General features: G+C 40.0%; 2 protein-coding genes across 5 annotated transcripts in view; both read left to right on the plus strand.

Annotated features, from left to right (window-relative positions):
- Window positions 1-14,383, plus strand: part of LOC134336760 (B-cell CLL/lymphoma 7 protein family member B-like) — a 38,804-nt gene extending 24,421 nt beyond the window's left edge. For 2 of the 3 annotated variants that reach the window (XM_063031205.1, XM_063031207.1), the window contains 5 exons: window positions 3,581-3,695; window positions 6,797-6,967; window positions 8,885-8,964; window positions 10,517-10,627; window positions 10,748-14,383. In XM_063031205.1, coding sequence (XP_062887275.1) covers window positions 3,581-3,695; window positions 6,797-6,967; window positions 8,885-8,964; window positions 10,517-10,615 — 465 coding nt within the window. In that variant the 3' untranslated portion in view covers window positions 10,616-10,627; window positions 10,748-14,383. The remainder of the gene's footprint in view (window positions 1-3,580; window positions 3,696-6,796; window positions 6,968-8,884; window positions 8,965-10,516; window positions 10,628-10,747) is intronic. The other variant, XM_063031206.1, reaches the window with a different exon arrangement.
- Window positions 14,384-15,954: 1,571 nt separating this feature from the next.
- The window catches only part of mks1 (MKS transition zone complex subunit 1), a 55,279-nt gene continuing 44,014 nt past the window's right edge, over window positions 15,955-27,219 (plus strand). Inside the window, exons 1-7 of one of the 2 annotated variants that reach the window (XM_063031220.1) lie at window positions 15,955-16,316; window positions 17,761-17,888; window positions 20,675-20,739; window positions 22,346-22,501; window positions 23,799-23,896; window positions 25,043-25,171; window positions 25,261-25,365. In XM_063031220.1, coding sequence (XP_062887290.1) covers window positions 16,237-16,316; window positions 17,761-17,888; window positions 20,675-20,739; window positions 22,346-22,501; window positions 23,799-23,896; window positions 25,043-25,171; window positions 25,261-25,365 — 761 coding nt within the window. In that variant the 5' untranslated portion in view covers window positions 15,955-16,236. The remainder of the gene's footprint in view (window positions 16,317-17,760; window positions 17,889-20,674; window positions 20,740-22,345; window positions 22,502-23,798; window positions 23,897-25,042; window positions 25,172-25,260; window positions 25,366-27,219) is intronic. The other variant, XM_063031219.1, reaches the window with a different exon arrangement.

The following is a 27,219-nucleotide window of genomic DNA, read 5'->3' on the forward strand; positions in this document are numbered from 1 at the left end:
TCTATCCCCTGCCCTGATTTTCTGCTTCATCTTACTTCAATCACTTTCATCATCGAAGGATCACTGATTTTAGTTTCCAAGGGAGAAGTAACTTCAGACTGTATCCAAACCACTTCTGCTTTAATTACAGTTCAATTACTATTTTGTTTGCAATGTTTTAACTCCATTTGATCTGGAGTTCTATTTTATCATTCTCAACTCCATTGTCATTTTCTGAACATTATCTTCTGGGACTCAGTCCAAAATGTACACCCACTGACCATTGTTCTACTTGACCATTTTCATTTTGTGAATCAGGTCCAGCAGGAGCTGAAAGGAGTATACTGATTAGAAGAAAAATCTTTTGGAAAACATTTAAGAAAGTTCTCATTTTCTGTTACTTGGTTTTGTTGACATTGAGGCAGTTGACATCTCTGATAGCCAAACTCTTTAGTTTTTACATTGCAAATTCTCTAAAATTTTTCTCATCCATGTGCTTCCCCTTTTAAATTCAAGTTGTGATTGAGAAAGTTATCTATGAAATCCATATCCTAAACTTAAATAAAGGCAGTTATGGTGGTGGGAGAAAGAAATAGATTAAAGGGCATGGCAGGGTATAAGCAGAGATGCACTCCACCAGAGCCACACTTCAAGGTTGAAGAATAGTTACTTCTCTTTAACCATTCAGTTCTTGAATTAACCTGCACAATCTGAATCATCACCTCAGTATTGCACCATCTAAAGCAGTCTTTAGGAACCAGCAAAGAATGATGTTTAAAGAAAGTACAAAGTGGAAGAAGGTTGTTTACCCTCATACATGAGCAAATAATATAAATATGGGCAGCAGTGACTTTATAGAAATACACTGGGGGAGTCCAGAACCAGAGGCCACAGTTTAAGAATAAGGGGTAGGCAATTGAGAATGGAGTTAAGGAAAAACTTTTTCACACAGAGGGTTGTGGTTCTGTGGAATGCTCTGCCTCAGAAGGCAGTGGAGGCCAATTCTCTGGACTCTTTCAAAAAATAGTTAGATAGAGCTCTTAAAGATAGCGGAGTGAAGGAATATGGGGAAAAGGCAGGAAAAGGGTACTGACTGTGGATGATCAGCCATGATCACAGTGAATGATGGTGCTGGCTCGAAGGGCTGAATGGCCTACTGCACCTATTGTCTATTGAGTTTGAATCCAAATATGTACATACCTACAGATGAAGTAGTTCAAAAGGTGTTGATTTAATGGTTAGCATATAAGAGGGAGATTGAAACCCTGGTTGAGTGGTTCCACAACAACAACCTCTTACTCAGTGTCAGCAAGATCAAGGAGTTGATTATTGACTTCAGAAGGAGGAAACTGGAGGTCCATGAGGCAGACCGCATTGGGGGTCAGAGGTGGAGAGGGTCAGCAACTTTGAATTCCTCAGTGTTATCATTTCAGAGGGCCTGTCCTGGGTCCAGCACATAAGTGCAATTACGAAGAAGACATGGCAGCACCTCTAGTTAAGAATTTGTGAAAATTCGGCATGACATCTACAAATTGGACAAACTTTTATAGATGTGTAGTGGGGAGTATATTGACTGGTGGCATCACAGTCTAGTATGGGAACACCAATGCCCTTGAATGGAAAATCCCACAAAAAGTAGTGGACACAGCCCTTCCTCACAGGTAAAGCTCTCCCACCATTGAGCACATCTACATGGAACGTTGTTGCAGGAAAGCAGCATCCATCATCAAGTACCCCCACCATCCATCCTTTCTTGTTCCACATCCTAATTCTTTATACCTTGCCAGATTAAACCTGCCAAGAGTACCAACAAGCTCCATGTGAGGATATTAGAAGACTGTTCAAGTGCAAACTCTCATATCATGTCCCTGAGATATGTCTTCCAATCTCCAAGCATGTATTTGTGTACACTATTCCGATAGTTTTGGGTGTGATACTCCTGGTAATCCAAAGATTGCTATCTTTTAGGTTCTTGGTAATGTTTTTCACAGCATTCAAAAATCTTTTCTTACGACTTGTGTATTTTGTATCACACAAAATCTGAATGCTCAGAATGTTCTGCAGTTGCTTAATGATATCTCCCTGACATGGGTATTATTAGTAAGGCTAAACTGTTGCAGTGACAAAAAAAGCCTGCCTATTCCTAATGAGTCCCCAATAATTTGTTCCTTATTTTTTGCCCTGTACAGTTAAGACGCTCTTCTCCTCAGCTGTTCTTGAATATCAATTATAGGAAATTACAAGTAGTGGTCCACTGCAGTATTAGGCTGGTCTTTCTCTTCTGTCAGTAGATCATCTACTCCATCTGTGTATAGCCACTTAATTGTGTGACTTGCTTGCAGTTTTTTTTTAATTGAGAAGGAACTACAGAATTTATCTCAACTGTTCCTTATTTAAAGCAAGTCCAGAAAACAACTGCCCTTACACTTCCTCCCTTACCACCATTCAGGGCCCCAAACAGTCCTTCCAGGTGAGGCATCACTTCACCTGTGAGTCGACTGGGGTGATATACTGCGTCCGGTGCTCCCGATGTGGCCTTTTATATATTGGTGAGACCCGACGCAGACTGGGAGACCGCTTTGCTGAACATCTACGCTCTGTCCGCCAGAGAAAGCAGGATCTCCCATGGCCACACATTTTAATTCCACATCCCATTCCCATTCTGACATGTCTATCCACGGCCTCCTCTACTGTAAAGATGAAGCCACACTCAGGTTGGAGGAACAACACCTTATATTCCGTCTGGGTAGCCTCCAACCTGATGGCATGAACATCGACTTCTCTAACTTCCGCTAAGGCCCCACCTCCCCCTCGTACCCCATCTGTTCATTTTTATGCACACATTCTTTCTCTCACTCTCCTTTTTCTCCCTCTGTCCCTCTGAATATACCTCTTGCCCATCCTCTGGGTCACCCCCCCCCCGTCTTTCTTCCCGGACCTCCTGTCCCATGATCCTCTCGTATCCCCTTTTGCCTATCACCTGTCCAGCTCTTGGCTCCATCCCTCCCCCTCCTGTCTTCTCCTATCATTTTGCATCTCCCCCTCCCCCTCCAGCTTTCAAATCCCTTACTCACTCTTCCTTCAGTTAGTCCTGACGAAGGGTCTAGGCCTGAAACGTCGACTGTACCTCTTCCTATAGATGCTGCTTGGCCTGCTGCGTTCACCAGCAACTTTGATGTATGTTGCTTGAATTTCCAGCATCTGCAGAATTCCTGTTGTTTAACTTTTTGCACAAATTGTTTTGTCTTTATTACATTTTATCTGAGTGGAGGGAGAGTTGATAGCCCAAAGTGGAGTCAGTTAATACACATTAGCAAACATACTTCGGATATGATGATACTTGTGCTCCAGATCAAAGTCAGAGACGTGGAATTGTGGATGATGAATGGATTAAAACAATTCAATTATTTTAGTCAGGAGTTTTTTTTTATTAACCTTAAAGGCACATTATTTTCACTGAGTGCATTAAAAAAAAGTCCAACAATCATTTCTCACTAACTTTCTGGTGAAATTACTTTGACTTGAATGCGAAAAAGATGAGAGGAATGATAAAGTTCTTTGCAGTACTATTCTTCTTTGCACATTCTTTTGTTTTATTTAGGAGAAGTCAAAATCGAAGAGCAGTCTTGAATCAAAAGGTGCAAAGGGGGATAAAGCTTTCCCATTGCTGCCTGTGTCTGACAACAGTTCTTCTCCTGTTCTCCTGGAGCTAAATGGTAAGTGTATGCTCAAACTCCTTTGATGTGATGCTCTGAGTATCATCTGAAGGTAATCTGTTTTATTTGCCTTTACTTGGGATATTGATAATACTTGAAAGTTTAGATTTAGTATTGGTTGCAGATTTTTTATATATATAGTAATTCGTGCAGAATTATTTCTGGGGGATTTGAGAATGAGTGTGGGGCTAGACTTGGGATTTGATTTTGGGTTTCTTTCAGGTGAAGATACCATTACACCAGCTAAGATAGTTCATGCAAGTTTTTCCTCCGATATTAGTTCGAAGTTTGAATACAAGACGTATTTGTTTTTAAGTCTGTCACTTCAACTTTTATATAGTTAGTGCTGATTGGTGGAGAACTGTAAAACAAGTAGCCATGTGTTTGAGGAATTTTTGTGCCCTTATCCCACATTCATAGTAACTACATTGTTACAGCCCTTCTGTAGGGCAGCACCAAATTACACAGGAAGCCCTAAGTCAACACTCTACAAATGATTGAACTTGAACATGATAGAAGAGCTTGGGAAATGTATTATTTATGTAAATAGAAATGTAGGCTGTCTGACCTGTGAATCAACTGGTGCAATGATCTTTATTATTCACTTATAATTAAATTGCAATATTTTGAAACTCAGTAAATCAATTCAGTGATGTTGACCTTGGATTAAACCCAAAGGTATATTATTTTGCTCCTATTTAGATAGTGGAAATAAAGTGAAAGTGGACTGTTGTATTTGGCCACGTGGAGGGATAAAATTGATGTTTTGTCATCTACAGTTGACCAGAGTCATGTGTGCTATTCTTATTTCCATTATCTATCCCTTCCCAACAACTTTTGAGAAAAATGATTTCGAAAATCAAGGTTGTCTGTGTCACATCCTCTGAGCTGCCTACACGGTGATCCATGTTTGTGAAAGCATCTCCAGAAATGAGTCCCTGTAGTGGACTCCTCCCTTAGTCCGGTTGGATAAAAACAGAATCAGAATCCAGTTTAATATCACTGGTATATGTTGTGAAACTTGTTTTGGGGCAGCAATAGAGTGCAATACATAATAACAAACTGTAAATTACAATAAGAAATGCATATAAGAATAACATTAAGTCATGCAAAAAAGCAAAAAAAGTAGTGTAGTGTACATGGGTTCCTTGTTGTAGGAACAAACTGAAAGATCACATGGTGTTGGTGTTTGAAATAATGGGCGATTTTATTTAAAAACTGGTCCGCTCCAAGAGGCCAGTCAAAGCTGATCTTCCTGAACGTGAATTTGGTCGGGCTTGTACATTCTCGGTTGATGAGATTACCAGTAAAACCACACTTGGATAACAGAAAGTCTGCTGCAGGAAGACTTAATTAGGTACTGTACTAGGTCCTGATTACAGAGTAAAATGATTGTCTGCAGGTCCAATTTTCTATTAAGGTTCAAAGTGCATTTATTAAAGTAAGTATACAACCTTGAGATTAGTCTTTTCTTGCAAGCAGCCACAAAACAAAGAAACACAATTGAACCCATTCAAAGAAAAACCCCACACAAGACCATCAAATGCCGAATATGCAAAAAAAACCAAATCGTGCAAACAATAAAAAGTAAACCAATAACATTTTCCACAGAGTCCCAAAAGTGAGTCCTCAGCAATATGCCAAAGGCCACAGCTACAGAGTTAGTTCACGCTGAAATGCTGTGATCAAATTGCTCAAATAGTAAAACAGAAGTAAACAAAAAACACCAGGAGCATGAACTGCAGAGTCCCCAGAAGAGAATCTACAGCAGTGAAGTGCCTTCAGTGCTGAGATGAACCTGTCCAGGAGCCCGATGGCTACTGGGCACTCCCGAACAATATGTTGGCTCCTCTGGTTCTACAGGTGATAAGTTGGTGGTGGTTGTTCAAACTTCTTCAAGCTGGCCTGGAAAACTCCCTACAGTGATAGGGACGGCATCAGGGAGCACTGTTTTGTGACTGCTAACATGGTGCTCAACTCCTCCAGTGCCTGCCTGATGTTGGCTAGTGGCGGAATGTACACCGCTATCAGGATGATGCTGGAGAACTCCCTTACAGATAAAATGGACGACATTTGACCACTATCTGTTCCAGGTCAGGTGAGCAGGATTGAGACAGAATCACCATGTCTGTGCACCATGATGAGCGAATCATGAATCATGAAGTATACTCCGCCTCCTCTATCTTTGATAGACTCAACTGTCCTGTCTTTGCAGTTGATGATGAAGCCCTCGGGCTGCAGTGGTGCATCTGAAATAGCAGGCTTGAGCCATGTTTCCATGAAGCAAAGTGCAGAGCAGTCCCTCTGGTATTGCAATCTTGCTCTGACACCTTCAGTTTTATTTTCCAGAAACTACATTTGCCAGCAAGATAGTCAAGTGGGAGTTGGTGGTGGTGGTGGTGGTGGGGGCGGGGGGGTGGAATGTGGGGAGAGTGAGGCGTAGTCTAAAGCCTCTGTGTTCCAATCGTATCTGCATACAGTCTTGGCATTCATGCTTCTGTTTTCTGAAAGGGAATTGTACAAGCGACTTGAGTCTGCTGACTGGGATCCACCCATTTTGAGGATTGACTGAATTTTTTTAAACTTCTTAAAACAATGGGTACCGAAGTACCCACGACTGTGATTGTGAATTTCTCCTGTAGTAGTCCGAAATGGGAATATTAGATTCCCATTGGAACTGCACTCAAAGAGTCACCATTTATCGGCATCATCTTGAAAAAGATCAACAAGATTCAACCTAGCAGAGCAATCCAACGGGTCCCAAGTTTAATTCCCAACGTACCTTCAATACCTAATCTGAAATTTCAGCTTCTGGACTATGGAAGGAGAAATAGTTCGGCTTAAAGAGAATAGTTTATACCTTATAAATTAAATTGCAGGCACATGCCATTTAAGTTTGTATGCTAAGTGGTCATTGCCATCAGTAGAGCACATTGGACTCGTATACAACAGATGTTAATGCTTCCATGGAGCAGGGAGAGAAGCTGGGGAAGGATAAAAATATTTGTTGATGACGCTAATAGGGAAATGTGGTATTTTTGGGTTGTTTTGCTGCCTCTGATCATATTTACTTGATTTTATGTCTTTTCCTACTTTTTCAGATGAGACAAGTAATCAGAGTTCTCTGTCAGATGCTTACCCGGTAAAAGTGGACAGCAGTACAAACTCGAGCCCCAGCCCAGAGCAAAGTGAGCCTGTCAGCCCAACTCTTCTTTCTGACTTCAAAGCAGACGACTCTCAGCCTCCCATGCTTGGGCAGGAAATCATGGAAGGTATGAAGAGCTTTAAGAATTGTTCTTGTCTGATAAGTCTGAAAGGAGCCTATGACAGTTGCCTGATTAAAAATTGTATGATGCATTTTGATGTTAGACTTTATACAACCACATTATTGATCATGCCATGGTGTCAAAAAGCTAGGTAGATATAAGATATGTACAAGAAAGGGGCTCCAAGAAGGTTTAAAAGTGCCATGCCAGAAACAAATGTAGGTCACTTAATACTATGGTGACCATTTAATCCTGTACCCATGTGGCACAAATGAGTTTTCTTTTATCTTACAAGCTGTTTGTAACAATGGTTGCCTAAAATGTGAAATCATGTGTAGTTCAGTCTTAATTCTAATTTGGAGACCTTGCTTTAGTAGATAATATCTACTATCCTACCCTCATCTATCCTTTTGATTACCTCTTCAAAGAACTCTATAAGAATGGTCAAACATAATTTCCCATATGCAAAGCCATTCTGACTCCTCATAATAAGGCTCTGTCTATTTAAATGCTGGTAGGTCCTGTCTCTCAAAATACCCTCCAGTAACTTCTCCACCATTGATGTCAGGCTAACGAACCTCAGTTTCTAAGCCTGTCATTGCTAAGGAATGGTAGCCACCTGAGTCTTTGGGAACTTCACCAATTGTCAAGGATGTAGCAAGTATCTCTGTAAGGTCCTCTGCAGTTTCTTTTCAAGCCTTCCAAGATGTAATCCTTCTGGCCCTGGAGTATTCATCCACCTTAATGTGCTGCATGTCAGTAAATACCTCCTCCTTGGTAAAATGAATATTCTCCAGAACATCTCTGCTTGTTCCCTTATCTCTTGCACAGCTGTAATTTTCTCCTCAGAAAACATTGAGAGAAATATTCATTAAGTATCCATGCATCTCCTGCAGCCTGAGACATGAGTGTCCTTACTTTTTTCCATGGAGACCTATTCTCTCCCTAGGTCTCTATTTATTCTTGTATATCTATAGAATGTCTTGGGACTTTCCATAACCTTACATGCCAGATACGTCTCCTACTCTTTGTCCTCCTGATTTCAAGTGATCCTCTTCTGCAATGCAAGGTGTTACATAGTGCCATACAAACTAGAGCCTTGTCATTTTAGCTTCATATTACGTTGTCTGTTATCTTATAGTTCGCCTGAGAAACACTTGTGCACTGGTGTAGTACCATTAATGGTGGGTAGTTTGCTGTTCCTCACATTTAAACAATGTCTGGAGCTAAGAGTCCATGTAGTGATTTCTTGGGAGAGGTGCTGGGCATATTTGGTGTATGGAACTATTCTCTATTTGGTGTTGATATTTTAGTAGAAGAGAGTAATAATTGTTCTCAAATTTTCCATGTAGGTAATTGTTGTAGAGCTTATTTTAAAACTACAGCTCTTTCACAGTTTGCAGTTTTAATTTCCACTGGAAAATACTATCTTTCAATGGAGTACAACTTCCGTCAATGAAGCAGGTCTCCATGAGAGGAACATCTTAACAGTCACTCTGAATACGTGTTATTTGTTCTGTTCCAATGAAGATCAGCTAATCTGGCATAGGCTGTGTTTTGAGTTATTCCATGGTGAATTAATTACTGGTTAGCAATTAGTGATGAGAGCCTTGGCTGATTATCCTTCCTTCTTTCTATCTATTCCTTCGGTTGAAACTGGCAAATTCTGTCCAAACAAAGATAATGGTAATTTTCAAGCTAAGCAAGGCTTCCATTTATTAAAATATTTAAGTTTTTAGTAGTTTTTAAATGTTTTGTGTAATGCTGTTTTGAAGGCCATTGGCAGTTTTAATTTCCAAGTTATGTTGATCAAGACTTGCACTGTTCCCGTGCTTCTATTAATGGCTCAACTATTTACTTCTGCTCTGCAGCAAGCAGACAGTGTGCTTAAAGCAGTTATAATTTCTTAATTCTCTCTCACAGAACCTTCCCTTCCTTCCTCAGAAGTAGGAGATGATCCCCCAATGCTCACAAAGGAAGAACTGGTTCCATTGCAGCCTCAGGTAAGCCAGGAAGACACTGTGGACACATTCAGGGAAGACTGAGCTTCTATGTTCAATTTTTAATTTAAAATAAAATACTTGTTTAAATTGAGTACCAGATTCCATTTTGAACCTTTGATTGAAAGTTGTCTGATAGGTTATTTGACTCGAGTTGGACACATTAAAGGCCAAGATACACAGAACTCTAGAGAAATACAGACTATTGAATGAAGGCAGGGCTTCAGTCTTTATGCTTGCTTATCCCTGTTTTAGTAAGCCCAATTGGATGGAACATAAGTATTGACAGAATTTGTCAATGAAATTATATTTCCTATATAACTTGTTCTGAGAGCTTTGGCTAACATTAATACTTTCACTGATTAATAGAAGCAGCAAATTTTAGGGTAATTTTAAAATGGTTAACTTCAAAGTTACTTCCTTGGGCATGGCTGGATGATAACGAGCCTCAGAGCAGAGATATGTTTGGCTTCATTCTTCACCTGGGATAGTTGGAGCTAATGTTGACCTCATCTTGGGAAGGCAGAGTTAACTGGCTACAGCTTCTGCTGAAAAACAAACATTGACTTTCCTGTACGTACTGTGCCTAGAATAATTTTTTTTTTCCCTGCAAGATGGCAGTGTGCTTGGTTGCAGTGGCCTTTCCGGGTCTAACAAAAGGTTCAAATGTTTGTCTTTAATTTTTTTTTTATATGATCACAAGACCCTGGTGGACGTTGGTAATACAAAATATTGCACGTCCGGTTCATTAGTTCATTGGTGAGACTGAAAGCGGAGGGGGTGCGTGGACTCGGTTGCTGTGTGGAACAGGCTCTCATGTTGCAGCGTTGCCTGTTACAGCCACTCAAGGGAGGAGGCGCAAAGGCAGTTTGGGAGAAAGCAGAGAGTGGTGAGCAAGCTGGGTTGGGGGCTGGCTGTTCCATTGGTGGTGCTGCTCTCCAGTGTTCGCTCCCTGGAAGACAAGCTGGATTGCCTTCCTCTGTGGCTGCGGGAGATGAAGAACTGCTGTGTGCTTGTTCTCCAGGACAATATCCCAAGCACCATCAATCATCAGTTATGCCACTCAGGGGAAGTTTCAGTTCTACAACCCCCATTGGAATTAGAAAGGCAGAAATCAAATTTAGTTTTGAAGAACAATCCCTTCAAAATGCTGAGATGGTATGAGAATATGTCTGATGAATCCAAGATTAGAAACGTACTGCAGATGCTATCTTGCGAAGTGTGTTTCCAGAACTTTCTGTGTTCATTTTAGATTTCCAGAGTCTGCTGCTTTTCAATTTTTCATTACAATTGTTGTTTTCAATTTTAATTATGCAGGAAGGCTAAAATATGGTTATGTTTTAATATTTTTAAAAATCATTTAAATTGAAGGTTGAGCCAGTAACTTCCAGATGATGGAGAGGTAGAGTGTTGGAGGCTGCTTATGGATGAAATGTTAATTCTATTTGTATTTTAATATGAATTGTGATTTAAATCCAAATATTGTTAATTAATTTAAGACAGGCTTTCCAAAAGTTCTTGTTGAATTTTCTCCATCTTCTGTGCTTGATACTAGGTTGTGGAAGAGGAGGATGATGAGTATTCAGGGGCACCACCACTGAAGAGGGTTTGCACAGGACAGAATGTTGTGACTCAGCCAGTAACTGAGAGCTAACCCAGAATCATGGTACCTGCTGACTTGCCATCACTGACTGACTTAAAAGAATGTGATATTTATTTTCTACTTTTGATGAATTGTGATGCTTGTGATTTATGTGTCTGAATTTAAAATGTTTCTGTATTGCAGGGTGATGTATCTTTTGTTATGCAGCAGGAATGGGTGTGGTCTGTGGCTCCATTGGGCCTTCCTTGTTGAAGAGACTTTTATATTGATAGTGTCAAAAGTAGCACTAATATAAAGGAAGTGTCCTGTTCGCCTCTTTAATGGGTCCAGCTCAGCCTTTTCCATGGACAAGAGTACCCACTGGAAGAAAGGATGGGCCTCTGTATTGACCCTCACTGGGAACCAGCTGCAGACTGGTACAGTACATAAAGATGGATTGAAGATCCCTCTCTCTGTTTGGGGGCTGCTTTTCTGGAGTCTCAGCATCAATATGGAAGTGCCTTGATACTGAAGTGCCTCTAAATCTTTGCCATTGTTTAAGTGAGATGACTGAAGATGGATTTGTGCGATCGATTGTTAACTATAAATTAAAATGTGGTCTTCATCCTCATTTTACCCATGGTATAAAATTGGACTTTTGCATCTGCATTCAAGGAAATACGACAGCAGCAGTTTCAAAAATAAATGCTATTGAATTTGTTATTGATTTTTTAAAAATGTATTCCAGTGGCTCATGATTTTGCTGAATTTATATGATGGAAAATGCATTTTAAAATCTTTTAAGTTGGTGTGGGTACCCTTTTGGATTAGTTTCAATGATTCTGAACTAATTTTAAGTACCCATTAAGCTGGACTTACATTTCCTTTGGAGAGACCCTACAGGTGATTTTAGTTTATTGTCATGAAAGGAGAATTTAATCTTTTCTACTTGTTCTTCTCAACATTTATTGCTACGTGTACATTTGGGTCAGATAATGTATGGCATACCAGCTAGAGTTCTTGCTGATAACTGTGCATATATGTGGATAGTTTAACAGGATTGGGTTGGCAATTCAGTCTCTCCAAATTTGACCAATGTGTTGATACTGATCCACCTGGGCTTGCATAGCCAGCGTTGACCAATTAAAGAGTTGGTACAAAAATATTGGAATCTTTAATCTCCCAACCTTCCTCATCAATATAGATAATATAATACCTGAATCAATTTGTGAGCTGGCTTCTGAAGCTGATTTTATTTAAAATAGAACAGTTCCTAATGGAAACAAAATTAGATTAAATCCTAGTTCAGTTTTATATCAATCAGTTTAGGAAAAATGAGCAACCTAGTAACTATGGAGATTTCATGGACATAGCCGTGATTACAGTATATTATGCTGGTAATCATATCTTGGCGTTTAAGTATTTTTAAAATTCATTATTTATCCATTATTAGCTGGGGTATGGCCAGTGCATGAGTATTTTGCTGAAGCACATCAAGTTCATAAATGTAGGATGATTACTTGAATGTGTAGCAGAGGAATATTTGAATTCTTGATCCTATCACAGATCCCTGGAGAGTCGATGTCTGGAATCAAGAAAATTGCAAAATAAGACTTCATACTTTATTCAACCTCATTATGAGTTCTTCATGAGATGATTTTCTATGTAGTTATTGATTCTTATAACATGAGGGTAAGAAAGTTATTTTTAAAAACAAGAAATGCAGAAAATACTTGGCAAGTCATGCAGTCCTGCGAAGAGAGATAGAGTTAACATTTCAGATCAATGACCATCCTGATGTTCATGATAACATCTTTGTATTGCCTATTTTAATACCATAATCATGATTTCCCAAATCCCTGGCCTTTCTAATAGAGGCTTCTTCTTTGGGTCGTGGTCTTGTCAAAACAATGCGGTTGGGAAACTACATAAAAATGCATGCCCTCATGGTATTTCTCCTGTCATTTTCTGCATCAAGCCCTGTATCTGGTACTTTCATCTAACCCAGGTAGCAGTATTTTAATTCTGAATTGTTGTACTCATTATATTTTAAACCATTTGTTTTGCATCAGAGTCTCTATTTTGATTGCTCAACCCATCCGCAAAGATTCTCACATTGTCACTCAACTCGGGTACAATTTATCACTTTGAGAAAAGTGAATAATAGTTCATTTCCATTTCTGCTCAATTAAAAATAAAATCAGGTGAGATTATCATTTTCTTTTTGACTGATTGAATGTTAAAATCACTTAATTGCCAGAAGCCCATCTGTTTTGTTTTTAAGGTCTTTATTGTCTGCTTCAGTATCTTGTCCTTGTATTTTATTTCACATTTGCATAGCTTTGTGATGATGTTTCACCTGCCTTTGCTTCTTATTTCTTTCTTCCCATTTTTTTAAGTTTGTGTTCACAGTGTGCTTCATTAGTTAATTATGCCATCTCAACTTAAAGTATTAAATATTTAATATGAAAAATATGGATCTTTTAATTTTTTTTGGTGTTCGCCCCAGTGCAGTTTCAATATTACTTACTGCTCAAAATAGCAGATCTTTTAACCAAGTGGTTATCTTTCAGAATCTATGAAGATGAGAGATCTTCTAGTTACAGTATGAACACCTTACTTATTTTTCATGGTAGTGTAGCCAGGACAATGTGAAAAATGTTCATATTTTGAATTTTCTGATGAAAATGCATAGATATATTTTTGAATATAAGATTAAATAGACTAATCAATTTGTATGTTGAGTTTCTTTCTTTGTAATTCCACTTAATTTGCTGAAATGCATAGAATGTTATGCAATGGAGCAGAATCCAGTATTTCAGAGCATTCAGACTTGATCATAAAAATATTTGAAGGGCAACAGTTGATGTTTTTCAGAGAGCATAATGAATGATTCATTGTTTGGTGACACAAATTTCTCAATTTGTAACTCAGCAATTTCTTTTAACTAATATCTGACAACATCTAAATAAGGAATTTTATGTGTGTGTACAAATCCTTGATCATTATTAGAGCAGTGGAACAGTAAAGGTTGTTTAAAGTCTATACACATGCATTGTTGTTGATTAATTCATGACTCTGTAAACATTAATTGTTTAAATAGTCTTTTTTTAAAAGGCATTCATTTAAAAGATCTTCGTTAGCTTTAATACAAATATTATTTCTCATGTTTAGTGCCTACTAAGTTTCACCATTCAATAAAGACACTTTTTAATAAGTTATCCCATTTCTGCTGTGTGACATTCCAAAGAAGTATGATTTGAAGGGTGTGTAATGTCTCTTGGGTGGATCAGAACATTTTGGCTGCACTCTTGGCATGCAGAACTTCACACATATGACTTGAGGAACACTCAACAAATGACGGCATTGATTATATTGTGCAACCCAAAACCTGAACACTAGATATCATTTGTTTGGTTTAAGATAACGTTTTCATTTTTTTTAATTCTTTAAATTTTTGAAAAGCTGAGCACCAACCTTGGTGATTGGTACAAGCAGATATGCACATTTTTTTACATATTAATATATTACCATTTTCATACTTTGGGTTTTGGGGTAAGCACCATGAAATTTCAATTCTGATTATTTACAGGGGCACTGCAGAATGGGTGCTGATCCTCTCTTGTTGGCTTTACTATGTTAATGATTGTAAAATCTGCCTTCTGTTCATGAAAATACACAGAAGCAAACAGTGAAAATCACTGGTATTTGCCTCAGTGATGAAACATGCAAGCAGTAATGTCAAAAAATATTTTGTATCTCAAAGGTTAAGTGTTGCCTTTCAAATTGTAAAACTCAATTATTTAGAGGATTGTTATTCAAAATGCTTGTGAAAATAAAGTGGAATGAATTTTTAAAAGGTTGTCTTTTTATACTGTGGCAAATTTGCAGCACCTCTTCCCTGTTTTCCCTCCTCCAACTGTCAGAAGGCATAGACAAGGTTAATATAATGTACTGCCATTTTAAATATAATAGAATAATGATCAAGAGAGTTGTGGAACAAACAACAGCTAGCTACAAAACAAACGATAGAGGTATTTGAACTTGCGAAGTGGCAATTTGTATTCCACAGGAACTTCTTATTTATAGGTTTACAGCTAATTGTTGTGAAGATTATAATTAATACTGAAGATAATACTGAAGATTGTGGCAATGTTTCAAAACACTTCCATTTTCCTAGGTGTTGATGGTAAAGCCTTGTCTATTATGCATTCTTAATTGCTCTTCTATCCCTTCTGATATTAAGGTTATATGGAGTGAATTGAAAAGGTGGAAGACTGTCTTTTACGTCAATCAGGTGAGAAAGTCAAAATGGATTAGCCATTCTATTTCTGGCTGAAGATATTTCTAAATGTTTCACGGATACTTTTGGCACTTGTAAACTGGGCCCAGCACTGAGGATGGTTGTCATTGAGGACGAGGACACTTGTCTTCCTATTGACTTCATTTGTCCAATATTCCCAATAAATATCAGGAATGCAGAGCTTTGATGTGCATTGATTGAAGGATTGTGACAGTTAAACATACATTGGATATGTCTAAGTTTTCCCCAGGCTTGATTGTGATGATGGATGGCGAGTTAAGCTTGTATTCCAACTTGCAAATTGTGATAGAATACAAGTCCTTGCCTAGTCGCCCACATCATCTCTCTTTTGAGCTGCCAAATCTGTTCTTGCCACATTCAGTACAACGGGGGATATCTCTGGTGAACTCTGTCTTTGTTTCATGTGGTGATGGTCAGTCACATATATATTGATGGAAATCACTGTTCCTTGCATTATTCACTTGCAGAACCTATCTGTCAACAATAACTTGGCTGGTTTCATTAGTAATGGTGTGCTACTTGGCCATTCTTAATGAATTTTAAATTCTTGGGGCAGGTATAAAGGTTCAGAGCACTGCAGTTATGTATGCTTACATTTAGTCAACTGTAATACTGCATCAGAAAGGATGGTTACATGGATGAGAGGGATCTGGAGGGATTTGGTCTGGGTGCAGGTAGATGGAACTAGTGGGCATTTTGGCATGGACTGGATGGGCTGAAAGGCCTGCTTCTGTGCTGTGGCTCTATAAATGCATGCTGTGCCCTTGATAATTTTGAGTTTTGCTCATCCTGACTCATCAGTTGAGTGAGGACAGGTGTTTTTATTTGTTTGGATTAATTTCATGTTGAGGACTGAGCACTGTTATACTGTTTAATTTTCTGGAGGTTAGGAATAGCCTCCTTGAAGGTATACTTTTTTTTTAAAATTACTTTTCAAAGTCAGCATTTTCATTGAAAGTTATTTTCAATCCTGTTGACGTGAGCAGTCGTCGGCCTCTTTCATTCAAAGCAAAAGTTTTTTTGGGTGGTGGCAAAAGGCCCTGAACTGTAACCATAAATAAAATGGCTAGAGCTCATGGAAGTTTGAAATTGAAAATGTTTACAGTATACTTTGTTTCGCTTCACAATCGGGCCGCTGATACGAGGAAGTCGTGGGAGAGTCCTGCTGCCAAAGGGGTCCGTCCTGGGCGGAATCTCCAGACAGACCATCTCCCGGAGCCCGGAGACGCGCTGACAGCGGGCGCCGCTAGGGGCACTCCAGGTTTAAGCGGAGGCTGGCTCCATTCCCATGGGATTCGCTGCAAGGCGCCGAGTCGGATCCCGCCTTCCGTTACCCCGGTAACGGGACGGCGGGGCGGGACCAAATTCAATGGCGGCCGACGATAGCAGCGAGGGAGGGGCGGCAGCCATTTACCGGACTCAGGATCCCGTTCAAAACCTCCGTATCCGGTGAGAATGCGGGAAAAAGAACCGTTTGGGGGAAGCAGCGGTGCAATACAGCAGTTGTGCGGGAGAAGGGAAATGGGATCAACGCGGGGTTGGGGGTGGGGGCGGGGAGTGGGATTAACACGGTTGCATACTTCAATAAAAAGTCTTTCAAATGAACAAGGTAGCGCCAGCTGTAGCAGGTCTGGCTGGAGTAAAGGTAGGTACCAAGTGCAAAGTCTATCCCCTCAGCACAGTAAATTACAAACTATCCCTAGGTTCAGTGGTGCATCCAGAGGCAGGTTAGGTCAAATGTGCCCACATCTGATTACGGGTCATCCATTCTTCTACTCTAAATGTGGAAGAGTGAAAGCCCAGAGCTCCACGGAATTGCAGAATAGCTGGCAGTTTGATCCAGCCCCTTTCATCATAGGAGCAGACCTAAAATAAAAACATTTTCCGTAAGAGTTTAGTCTGTTACCACAAATTCTGCGTCATCTCTGTTGTCTCTGCCATTTACTGATTTTTGTTTCGGTTTATGGAATCCAAAACATTCCTATATAATCTGAAGTCGTGCTGTTCTCCTTGGCAGTGGAAACCTAGATGGCATCTCAGTGGAGGTGCTGGAAACAGTGGCGAGTGATCCATTAAATTGGGCCTTAGTGGAATGAAAAGAGAATATGTTGTTCTGTGAGAGAACGGTAGGGTCAGAGCAGAGGGGACTGAGAGGGAATGAAAGTGGGTACGCAGCCTTCCAACATGGGTGGAACCCATGTTGGAAGGACAGTGGAAGACACGCTGGAGGTTCTGGTTATTGGGAAGGAATGGCTCACAGTGTTCTATGTTCTTAATTCTAGAATCGTCTGAAGTGCAGAATGTGGGCCCATATTTCTTGGGTTTAAATGATCTAAGTCTATGTGTTTTTATTTTATTTCCTGAGTCAACTGTGAAAGGTTTGGTAGGGGAGGCATTGGGTTACAGGAGGGGTGTGGGGGCAGATGGGGTACAGTGACTGATCATGGTTGGAAAAGCTTCTATTAGAATTGCTCTATCTTTAGTAACTGCATCATAACTTACAAAGAAACAAATCTTCATCTTGTGAACAAAGCCAAAAACCTTACTGTGTCTCACCCTGTGCAAGAATGGCAAATCTGAGAAATTGCTTTGATGCATCAGCACAAAGGAGGCAGGTTTAGTCTTGCATAAGATATAGGTAGGAGTGACAGAAAACAAAGGGAAATTGGCCATTTGACATTTAAATTTATACAGATACATTGGATGGACAGTGGAGAGTAGAATGATACAGTATTCCAAAGGACTCTGGAGTTCTATCCTGCCAGTTGATAGATTGGGATGGTACAAAATGCATGAATAGGGTTGATTTATGTAATCAATTAGAATTAATTTAAAGATCATGAGCTTTATGAAGGGAGGCATTTAAATGTATTTTTATTTTACTTCTAAAAAGTATATGGCTTCAGCGGGTCACCCCAACAACACTCCTCACTCAACATGTTTTTCAACCTGCTTCTATCTCCAAGCAAGATGCCATCGAAATGGCTACATTCGACACCATGACTTCAGGAGGCGTCACTGGTAAGTTGCAGCCTGATAGGTTCTGCCCTAAAATGAGCTTCAACAAGTGACTTTCAAATAAGAGGCTACTTTATCCAGCGTGAAATAATTTTTTTTAAAATGTTGGAAATTGCTGGTTATGCAGAATCTCTGGGGAGATAGAAACATCACTGTTACCGTATGGGAAGATGATCCTTTATCAGTATTTGAGAAAGGTGAATGTGCAGGAGAAAAAAGTACGGCAAGTGGAATACAAGAGGGATTAAATAAAGAAAGGAATGAGGTACAAGGCAGGATAATAGGGCAAGTAAGCAAGTGAAACGTAGTGTACTGAATGTGTAAATGAGTGTAGCAGGAGCAACGGAAGTTAATTTTTAAAAGCTGTAATGTTTTTAATGCAAATGTTAGATGGCATTCCTGGAGTCTGTTGCTTTTCATAGAAACATAGAAAACCTAGAGCACAATACAGGCCCTTCGGCCCACAAAGCTGTGCTGAACATGTCCTTACCTTAGAAATTACTTAGGGTTACCCATAGCCCTCTACGTTTCTGAGCTTCATGTACCTGTCCAGGAGTCTCTTAGAAGACCCTATTGTATCCCCCTCCACTACCGTCGCCAGCAGCCCATTCCATGCACTCACCACTCTCTGCATTAAAAAAAAACTTACCTCTGACACCTCCTCTGTACCTACTTTCAAGCACCTTAAAACTGTGCCTTCTCGTGCTAGCCATTTCAGCCCTGGGAAAAAGCCACTGACTATCCACACGATCAATGCCTCTCATCATCTTATACACCTCTATCAGGTCATCTCTCATCCTCCGTCGCTCCAAGGAGAAAAGGCCGAGTTCACTCAACCTATTCTCATAAGGCATGCTCCCCAATCCAGGCAACATCCTTGTAAATCTCCTCTGCACCCTTTCTATGGTTTCCACATTCTTCCTATAGTGAGGCGACCAGAACTGAACACAGTACTCCAAGTGGGTCTGACCAGGGTCCTATATAGCTGCAACATTACCTCTCGGCTCCTACGCTCAATCCCATGATTGATGAAGGCCAATGCACCGTATGCTTTCTTAACCACAGAGTCAACCTGCACAGCAGCTCTGAGTGTCCTGTGTACTCGGACCTCAAGATCCCTCTGATCCTCCACAGTGTCAAGAGTCTTATCATTAATGCTATATTCAGTCATCATATTTGACCTACCAAAATGAACCACCTTTTATCCCTTACTCACTCTTCCTTCAGTTAGTCCTGACGAAGGGTCTCGGCCTGAAACGTCGACTGCACCTCTTCCTATAGATGCTGCTTGGCCTGCTGCGTTCACCAGCAACTTTGATGTATGTTCCACCTTTTATGTGTTTAGTCACATCCTCAAAAAATTCAATCAGGCTCGTAAGGCATGACCTGCCTTTGACAAAGCCATGCTGACTATTCCTAATCATCTTATGCCTCTCCAAATGTTCATAAATCCTGCCTCTCAGGATCTCCTCCATCAACTTACCAACCACTGAAGTAAGATTCACTGGTCTATAATTTCCTGGGCTATCCCTACTGCCTTTCTTGAATAAGGGAACAACATCCGCAGCCCTCCAATCCTCTGGAACCTCTCCTGTCCCCATTGATGATGAAAAGATCATCGCCAGAGGCTCAGCAATCTCCTCCCTCGTTTCCCACAGTAGCCTGGGGTACATCTCATCCGGCCCCGGTGACTTATCCAACTTGATGCTTTCCAAAAGCTCCAGCACATCCTCTTTCTTAATGTCTACATGTTCAAGCTTTTCAATCTGCTGTAAGTCATCCCTACAATCACCAAAATCCTTTTCCGTAGTGAATACTGAAGCAAAGTACTCATTAAGTACCTCTGCTATCTCCTCCAGTTCCATACACTTTTCCACTGTCACACTTGATTGGTCCTATTCTCTCACGTCTTATCCTCTTGCTCTTCACATACTTGTAGAATACCTTGGGGTTTTCCTTAATCTTGTCTGCCAAGGCCTTCTCATGGCCCCTTCCGGCTCTCCTAATTTCTTTCTTAAGCTCCTTCCTGCTAGCCTTATAATCTTCTAGATCTCTGTCATTACCTAGTTTTCTTTGAACCTTTCGTAAGCTCTTCTTTTCTTCTTGACTAGATTTACAACAGCCTTTGTACACCATGGTTCCTGTACCCTACCATCCTTTCCCTGTCTCATTGGAACATACCTATGCAGAACCCCATGCAAATATCCCCTGAACATTTGCCACATTTCTTCCGTCCATTTCCCTGAGAACATATGTTCCCAATTTGTGCTTCCAAGTTCTTGCCTGATAGCCTCATATTTCCCCTTACTCCAATTAAACGCTTTTCTAACTTGTCTGTTCCTATCCCTCTCCAATGCAATGGTAAAGGAGATAGAATTGTGATCACTATCTCCAAAATGCTCTCCCACTGAGAGACCTGACACCCGACCAGGTTCATTTCCCAATACAGCCTCTCCTCTTGTAGGCTTATCTACATATTGTGTCAAAAAACTTTCATTGGAATGTTTGGGCCTGAATGACGGTGGGATGAAAATTTCAGATTATTAGATGCTGTAATATTGAGTGGATCTATGGTGCAGAGAAGATGGCAAATTTGTTTCTCCAATATAAGCGGCAAGTATACAATTTTTAAAAAAGCTAGAAAGAATTTTAAACTCTTTATAGAAAATTGCTGCTCATCTGAAAAGTGTATTTGTTGTCCTTCATTCAACACACACCCATGCAAAAATATTTATTTATTTGCCTTGAGCAACTCCATCACTAATTGCAAATTCTTCCCAATTTTGCAGATGGTTATCGGACTGATGACCGAGAAGAAGTTGTAGTTGGTTGGCAAGAGAAGCTATTCAGCCAGGTGATTTATCTTTAAAACTACTGTGAACTACAGTGACTAATTTCTGAAGCTCCTTTTTAAGGAAAGAATATATTTGAGGCATTAAATGCAAAATACTTAAGTTTACACTTGTGCCATACAATGCAATTTTTAGAAACAAATAACTAGAGCTTTCATATTAGGAGCAGCTCAATCAAAAGACTTCAATATGATCAAGTTTTTTTTTGTTGATCATATACCTGATCATATTAAAGTCTTTTGTCTGGATTAAATGAGCACATGGTCGGTGACCAGTGGTGTTCTGCAGGGATCTGTTCTCGGATCTCTCCTCTTTGTGATTTTTATAAATGACCTGGATGAGGAAGTGGAGGGATGGGTTAGTAAATTTGCTGATGACACAAAGGTTGGGGGTGTCGTGGATAGTGTGGAGGGCTGTCAGGGTTTACAGTGGGACATCGATAAGCTGAGAAGTGGCAGATGGACTTCAACACAGATAAGTATGAAGTGGTTCATTGTGGTAGGTCTAATTTGAACACGGAATGTAATATTAACGGTAAGACTCTTGGCAGTGTGGAGGATCTGAGACATCTTGGGGTCCGTGTCATTAGGACACTCAAAGCCGCTGCGCAGATTGACAGTGTTGTTAAGAACGCCTATGATGTGTTGGCATTCATCAACCGTGGGATTGAGTTCAAGAACCGTGAGGTAATGTTACAGCTGTATAAGACCTTGGTCAGCCACTTGGAGTACTGTGTTCAGTTCTGGTCACCTCACTACAGGAAGGATGTGGATACTATAGAGAGTGCAGAGGAGATTTACAAGGATGTTGCCTGGATTGGAGGGTGTACCTTATGAGAATAGGTTGAGTGCAGTTGGCCTTTTCTCCTTGGAGCGATGGAGGATGAGAGGTGACCTGATAGAGGTGTATAAGATGATGAGGGGCATTGATCGTGTGAATAGCCAGAGGCTTTTTCGCAGGGCTGAAGTGGCTAACATGATGGGGCATAGTTTTAAGGTGTTTGGAAATAGATGCCGAGTGGATGTCAGGGAAAATTTTTTCACACAGAGTGGTGGTTGCATGGAATGTACTGCCGGCAGCAGTGATGGAAGTGGATACAATAGGGATTTTTAAGAACCTCTTAGATAGGTATATGGAGCTTAGAACAACAGATAGCTATGCGGTAGGGAAATTCTGGGCAGTCTCTAGAGTAGTTACATGGTCGGCACAACATTGTGGGCCAAAGGACTGCTAATGTGCTGTAAATTTTTATGTTTTATGTGTGATACTGGGTCTGCAACTTAGATTCTCCTGTTATAGCTGCCAGTGAAAAGATGGTCTACTCTTAGCAGGACATTAAGTTTGGAAGATGAGACTAATGACCTTTCCTGTGTGAAGCTGGTTTTGTAACCACCCCATTGATACTGAATAGAAATGGGATTTTCTCAGCATCTTAATTAATGGCTGTAAAGTTTGCTACAATTCCTTCACCACCTGCACATGTCTACCCTCTCTGTTCCATCCCTCATAATTTCCAAATTCATTATGATCAAAAAGCAGCATGTCGGTCCTTAGCTGGACAAGGTTAGAAGATCGGAAGTAAACCTAAAGTACTGTTTTCAATTTTAGTTTGAAATTGACCTATTCAAGAATGACTATGCCTGCCAGAGTCCGCTGGACCATCAATACCAAAATGAGATCCTGCGCTTGGAGGAAACTGGAGAGAGAAAGAATCACAGAATCTTTACTTACACTGACTTTGACCGCTATACCAGCACCGAAGAGGTACCGATTCTAATTGCTCCCTTTTCTTAGACTTGAGAGAAATAAACTTATTTTAACATAATACAGGTTGACCTTCACTAATCTGGCACTATTGGGACCTGAGGAGTGCCGGATTAGTGAAAATGCCGAATTACAGAAGGATCACATTAAGCAAAATCAGTGCCTGGATTATTGAAGGAACTGGATTACAGGTAGTCGGATTAGTGAGGGTCAACCTGTACCGTCTATCCTCAGGTTAAGAACATCTGTTTATGGACATCCGTGCATAAGATTGAGCTCCCATAGTGTTAAATTCAGTGTCCAATGTATGTATATACATTCATTCCTATAAATGCCACAGTTAGGTTTTCCTCCGCCTCTCCCTCCCTGCACTTTTGCCCAGCAACATGTATATCTATTACTGTGTGAAATACTTAAGAAAGAAGGGAAGAAAAATATTGCCGGTAAATAGTAGAGAGAAGCAGGTGGGAGGACAGATAGTAAAAGTTCTGATGAAGAGCCTCTTTACTGACATGAAAGTGTCTGATTAGAAGAACATACAGGCATAAAGTACAACTTGCCTGGGAGGCCCGTGTTCCTATAGGGAAGCAGTAAATGGTGAGAGCAGCGGAAGCTGAAGGCCAGAAGTGACGTGGAAATTTGGGGAATGTCCATGGTAAATAACAAATGGATTTTAGGGATGTAACCAAATTGCTGTTTATCTTTCATCCAAGATGATCAAAAAAAATTGAATTGATTAAGCTATTATTGTAATTGCTGTTGTAAGAAAGATGTTGGCTTGGACCCTGAAGAGCTTAAGTTCAGGTTTTCCTCTCCTCCTCTCTGGGTAAAGAAGTTTCTCCTGAATTTCCATTTGAGTTCATAGTGACCAAATCTTTAAGATTTGCTTCTGCTCTCACCTGCAGATTATCTGCATCAATCTGTGAAACCCTGTAACATGTGTTAGTGCTTCAGTCTTTTGGGTGGAAAATATCCCCAACCTACTTGGTCTTTATTGAAAATTTCTCAATTCTGGTATTAGTCAAAGATCTTTTATTAATCCATGTCTTTTTGCACATTCTCCAGTGCATTTTAATCATTTTTATAGAGGGCAACCACAACTGGTGTATTTAATTTAGTTTGCCATAAATGTAACATAGTTTTAAATGTTGTAACCCTGTATTTTAAATAAAAGCCTCAGTGCATTTCCCATAATATGTAACGGCTCTGGGTAAAAACAGACTTCTCTGAACAGAAGGCTAAAATTAACTGATTGCCAAATAATGTGCAGTTTTGATTAAATGTGCCCTTATCACAGCACTGTAAGATGATGACTACATCAGCAATGGAGACTCCATCCTACCTGACAGAGAGAATGTCACATGTTCGACGCAGGAGGCAGGAGCGCAGAATTATGTAAGTGAGTGGGAGACACATTGGATCTTTCTGTTATTAAAGTTTATTTGATATTCCATAAAATGTGGTGTGACTTGCCTTGGCTTTATATATTGTGCAATATTTTTCAAAAATTGTGTTGAATCTTTCTTTGTGCATATGTTATTGCTGAGCATCCCAGCTGTGTTTGAATTGTGAAGAATGAGAAGTGATCTCAGACCCAAAATGTAAAATTTTGAATCAGCTTGACAGAGCAGATGTGGAGTTGATATTTTCCTCCTGACTGGGAAGTCTTAGAATCTCGGGTCACAGTCTTAGAATGCAGGGTCAGTATTCACAACCACAATTGAAAAAAGATCTTACAGAGTGAATTTTTGGAATTTGCTTATGAGGGCTGTGGAGACTCCGTTTTTAATTATATTCATCCACAGAAATTGGTAGATTTTTAGATATTAAAGAAACAAGGGAAAGAGACATTGAGCTAAATGACTAATTGGTGGAGTGGGCATGAAGGATGACTGGCCTGCTCATGCTTCCATTTCTATGTTGGCATATTCTTCCTCTAAAAATGCTGCTGATTTTATTCTTTACAATCGTTTCCCCTTTGTGATAGGAGCATATTGATCCAGGCTGGGACTAAGACACAGCAGCCTGATCTGGGCTCCATTATGTTTTTACAGTGGAAATACTGCACTTGCAAGAAGCACTTGATTTAGCCTGAAGTCATTAGTCTTGGGATGAAGCTCCTTTACTTTGCACAAATGACATCCTCAACCCCAATCTAGAGGATTCATTTTCCTAATCTATTCCTCCCCATTTCACCATCTCATTCCATCACAATGCCACAGTTCCTATCCTAAAACATAAAAATCGTTGTTTAAATTTGTGATGCATATTACTTGAAAGGTTGAAATGGAAATGTTTCAATCCATTTCCTCCTAAAGATAGTTCAGACCTTAACTTCACTTTTGAACTGAGTCCTAGAGATCTGTTTATAACCCATTTTATCACCTTGCTTCCTGGAGAGGACCAGTAAGTCAGTTTATGATTTGCATGCAAGTGACACTGAATCCTAATGTAACCATTCCCCCGCTCCTTGTAATGAGATAACTAACTCAGTGCAGGCCAATATTGTCATACAAATCTACCTTCATGTTAACTCTGCAGGGAAGGGAAGATTCCAAGATCTCGGATCATAACCTGGGAGCCGACTGAAGAGTTTGTGAGAAGCAATCATGTTCTGAATACTCCAGTGCAAACCATGTACATCGTGGGAGATCTGGGGCCTTATGGAAAGTGGGTCTTTCATCTCAGAAACCCATTTTAAATTACAGTTGGTAAAATTAATTGCTATTTCAGTTATTTATTATGTTCTATGTGTTCAGGCTGGGACACCGTGAGCATGAGTATATATTGTGTACCATTAAGATGGACGGCAATGGAGTTCTCTCCGTTAAACCAGACTTCAATGATTCTAAAGCAGCCTACAGGCAAGTACTGTGCTCAGATTAGTGTGTGTACTGCTACCAGTCATCAATATTCATCTTTCTTACCATCACATTTTCAACATGTTTCTGTAGGTAAATTCCATGTCCAGGACATACTTCTGTTCTGTATGCCATTCTCAGTTTCTATCTTAATGAATTCTATTTTGTAATAGGTTTGAATCATGAGAACTTTCTAAACACATGGGCTTACAAGCCATGTGGAACCTGTCCTCCGAATCTATCCCTTTGTCTTGTGAATCTGTGTTGCACCACTTACACGGCTAATGGATTCCGATGCCTAAAACTAAACCCAGAAGTCTGGGTGAGTTCTAGCAAGATTCTTTGCAAAGGAAGTGTAATTGTTTCCCTTTGCTATTGCAGCCTTTTGCAAATAGACTAATATTTCATTAGTCTATCGTATTGCATTTTGTACCTGTTCATTCTCTCTTAATAGCATACCACGGTGCTAGAAAGTTTGTGAATTCTGTAGAATTTTCTGTTGCTGCATAAATATGACCTATAATTTGATCAGATCTTCACACGTCCTAAAACTAGTTTTTAAAAAAGAACCCAATTAAATAAATAACACAAAAGACATTATGCTTGTTCATTTGAACATTGTCCCAGAAGCCTTGTTGAACATCCAGGTGGTCTTTTGCAAACTTGAGATGTGTAGCACTGTTTTTGTTTTAGAGAGCAGTGGTTTCCTCCATGGTGTCCTTCCATGAACACCATTCCTGTTCAGTATTTTTCTTATAGTGGACTCATGAACAGAGACTTTAGCAGGTTCTAAAGATCTCTGCAGGTCTTTTGCTGTTACCCTTGTGTTCTTTTTCACCTCCTTCAGCATTGCACATTGTGCTCTTGGTGTGATCTTTGCAGGATGCCCACTCTTAGGGAGAGTAGCAACAGTATTGAGTTTCCTCCATTTGTAGGCACTTTCTCTTACTGTGGACAGATGAACACTCTAGTCTTTAGGAATGCTTTTGTAGCCTTTTCCATCTTGCTGCATCTCTACAGTTCTTCTTCTAAGGTCCTCTGAAAGTTGTTTTGATCGAGACATGGTGCACACAAACAGATCTTTCTTGAGAAGAGCAGGCTCTGTCAGTAAGCTGACTGTGTGTCTTTTTTATAGGGCAGGGCACCTCTACAATCAGAATCAAAACCAGGTTTATTATCACCGACATGTGTCACGAAATTTGTTCACTTAGCAGCAGCAGTTCAATGCAATACATAATATAGAAGAAAGAAAAAACACAAAATAAAATAATAAAAAATAAATTACTGTATACGTATACTGAACAGATTAAAAATTGTGCAAAAAACAGAAATAATATATATTAATAAGGTGAGGTAGTGCCCAAGGGTTCAATGTCCATTTGGGAATCAGATGGCAGGGGGGAAGAAGCTGTTCCTGAATCGCTGAGTGTGTGCCTTCTACCTGAAGGTAACAGTGAGAAAAGCACACGCCCTGGGTGCTGGAAGTCCTTAGTAATGGTAATGGACGCTGTCTTTCTGAGACACCGCTCCTTGAAGATGTCCTGGGTATTTTGTAGGCTAGTACCCAAGATGGAACCGATTTAAAATTACAACCCTCTGCAGTAGCCCCCCCCCCCCACCCCGCCATACCAGCCTGGCAGAATGCTTTCCACGGTACATCTTTAGAAGTTTTTGAGTGCATTTGTTGACAAACCAAATCTCTTCAGACTCCTAATGAAGTACAGCCGCTGTCTTGCCTTCTTTATAACTGCATCGATATATTGGGACCAGGTTAGATCCTCAGAGATCTTAACACCCAGGAGCTTGAAACTGCTGACTCTCTCCACTTCTGATCCCTCTATCACCCACACCTCCAAT

The sequence above is a fragment of the Mobula hypostoma genome, chromosome 23 (genome assembly GCF_963921235.1).
Source record: "Mobula hypostoma chromosome 23, sMobHyp1.1, whole genome shotgun sequence".
NCBI classification, from domain to species: Eukaryota; Metazoa; Chordata; class Chondrichthyes; order Myliobatiformes; family Myliobatidae; genus Mobula; species Mobula hypostoma.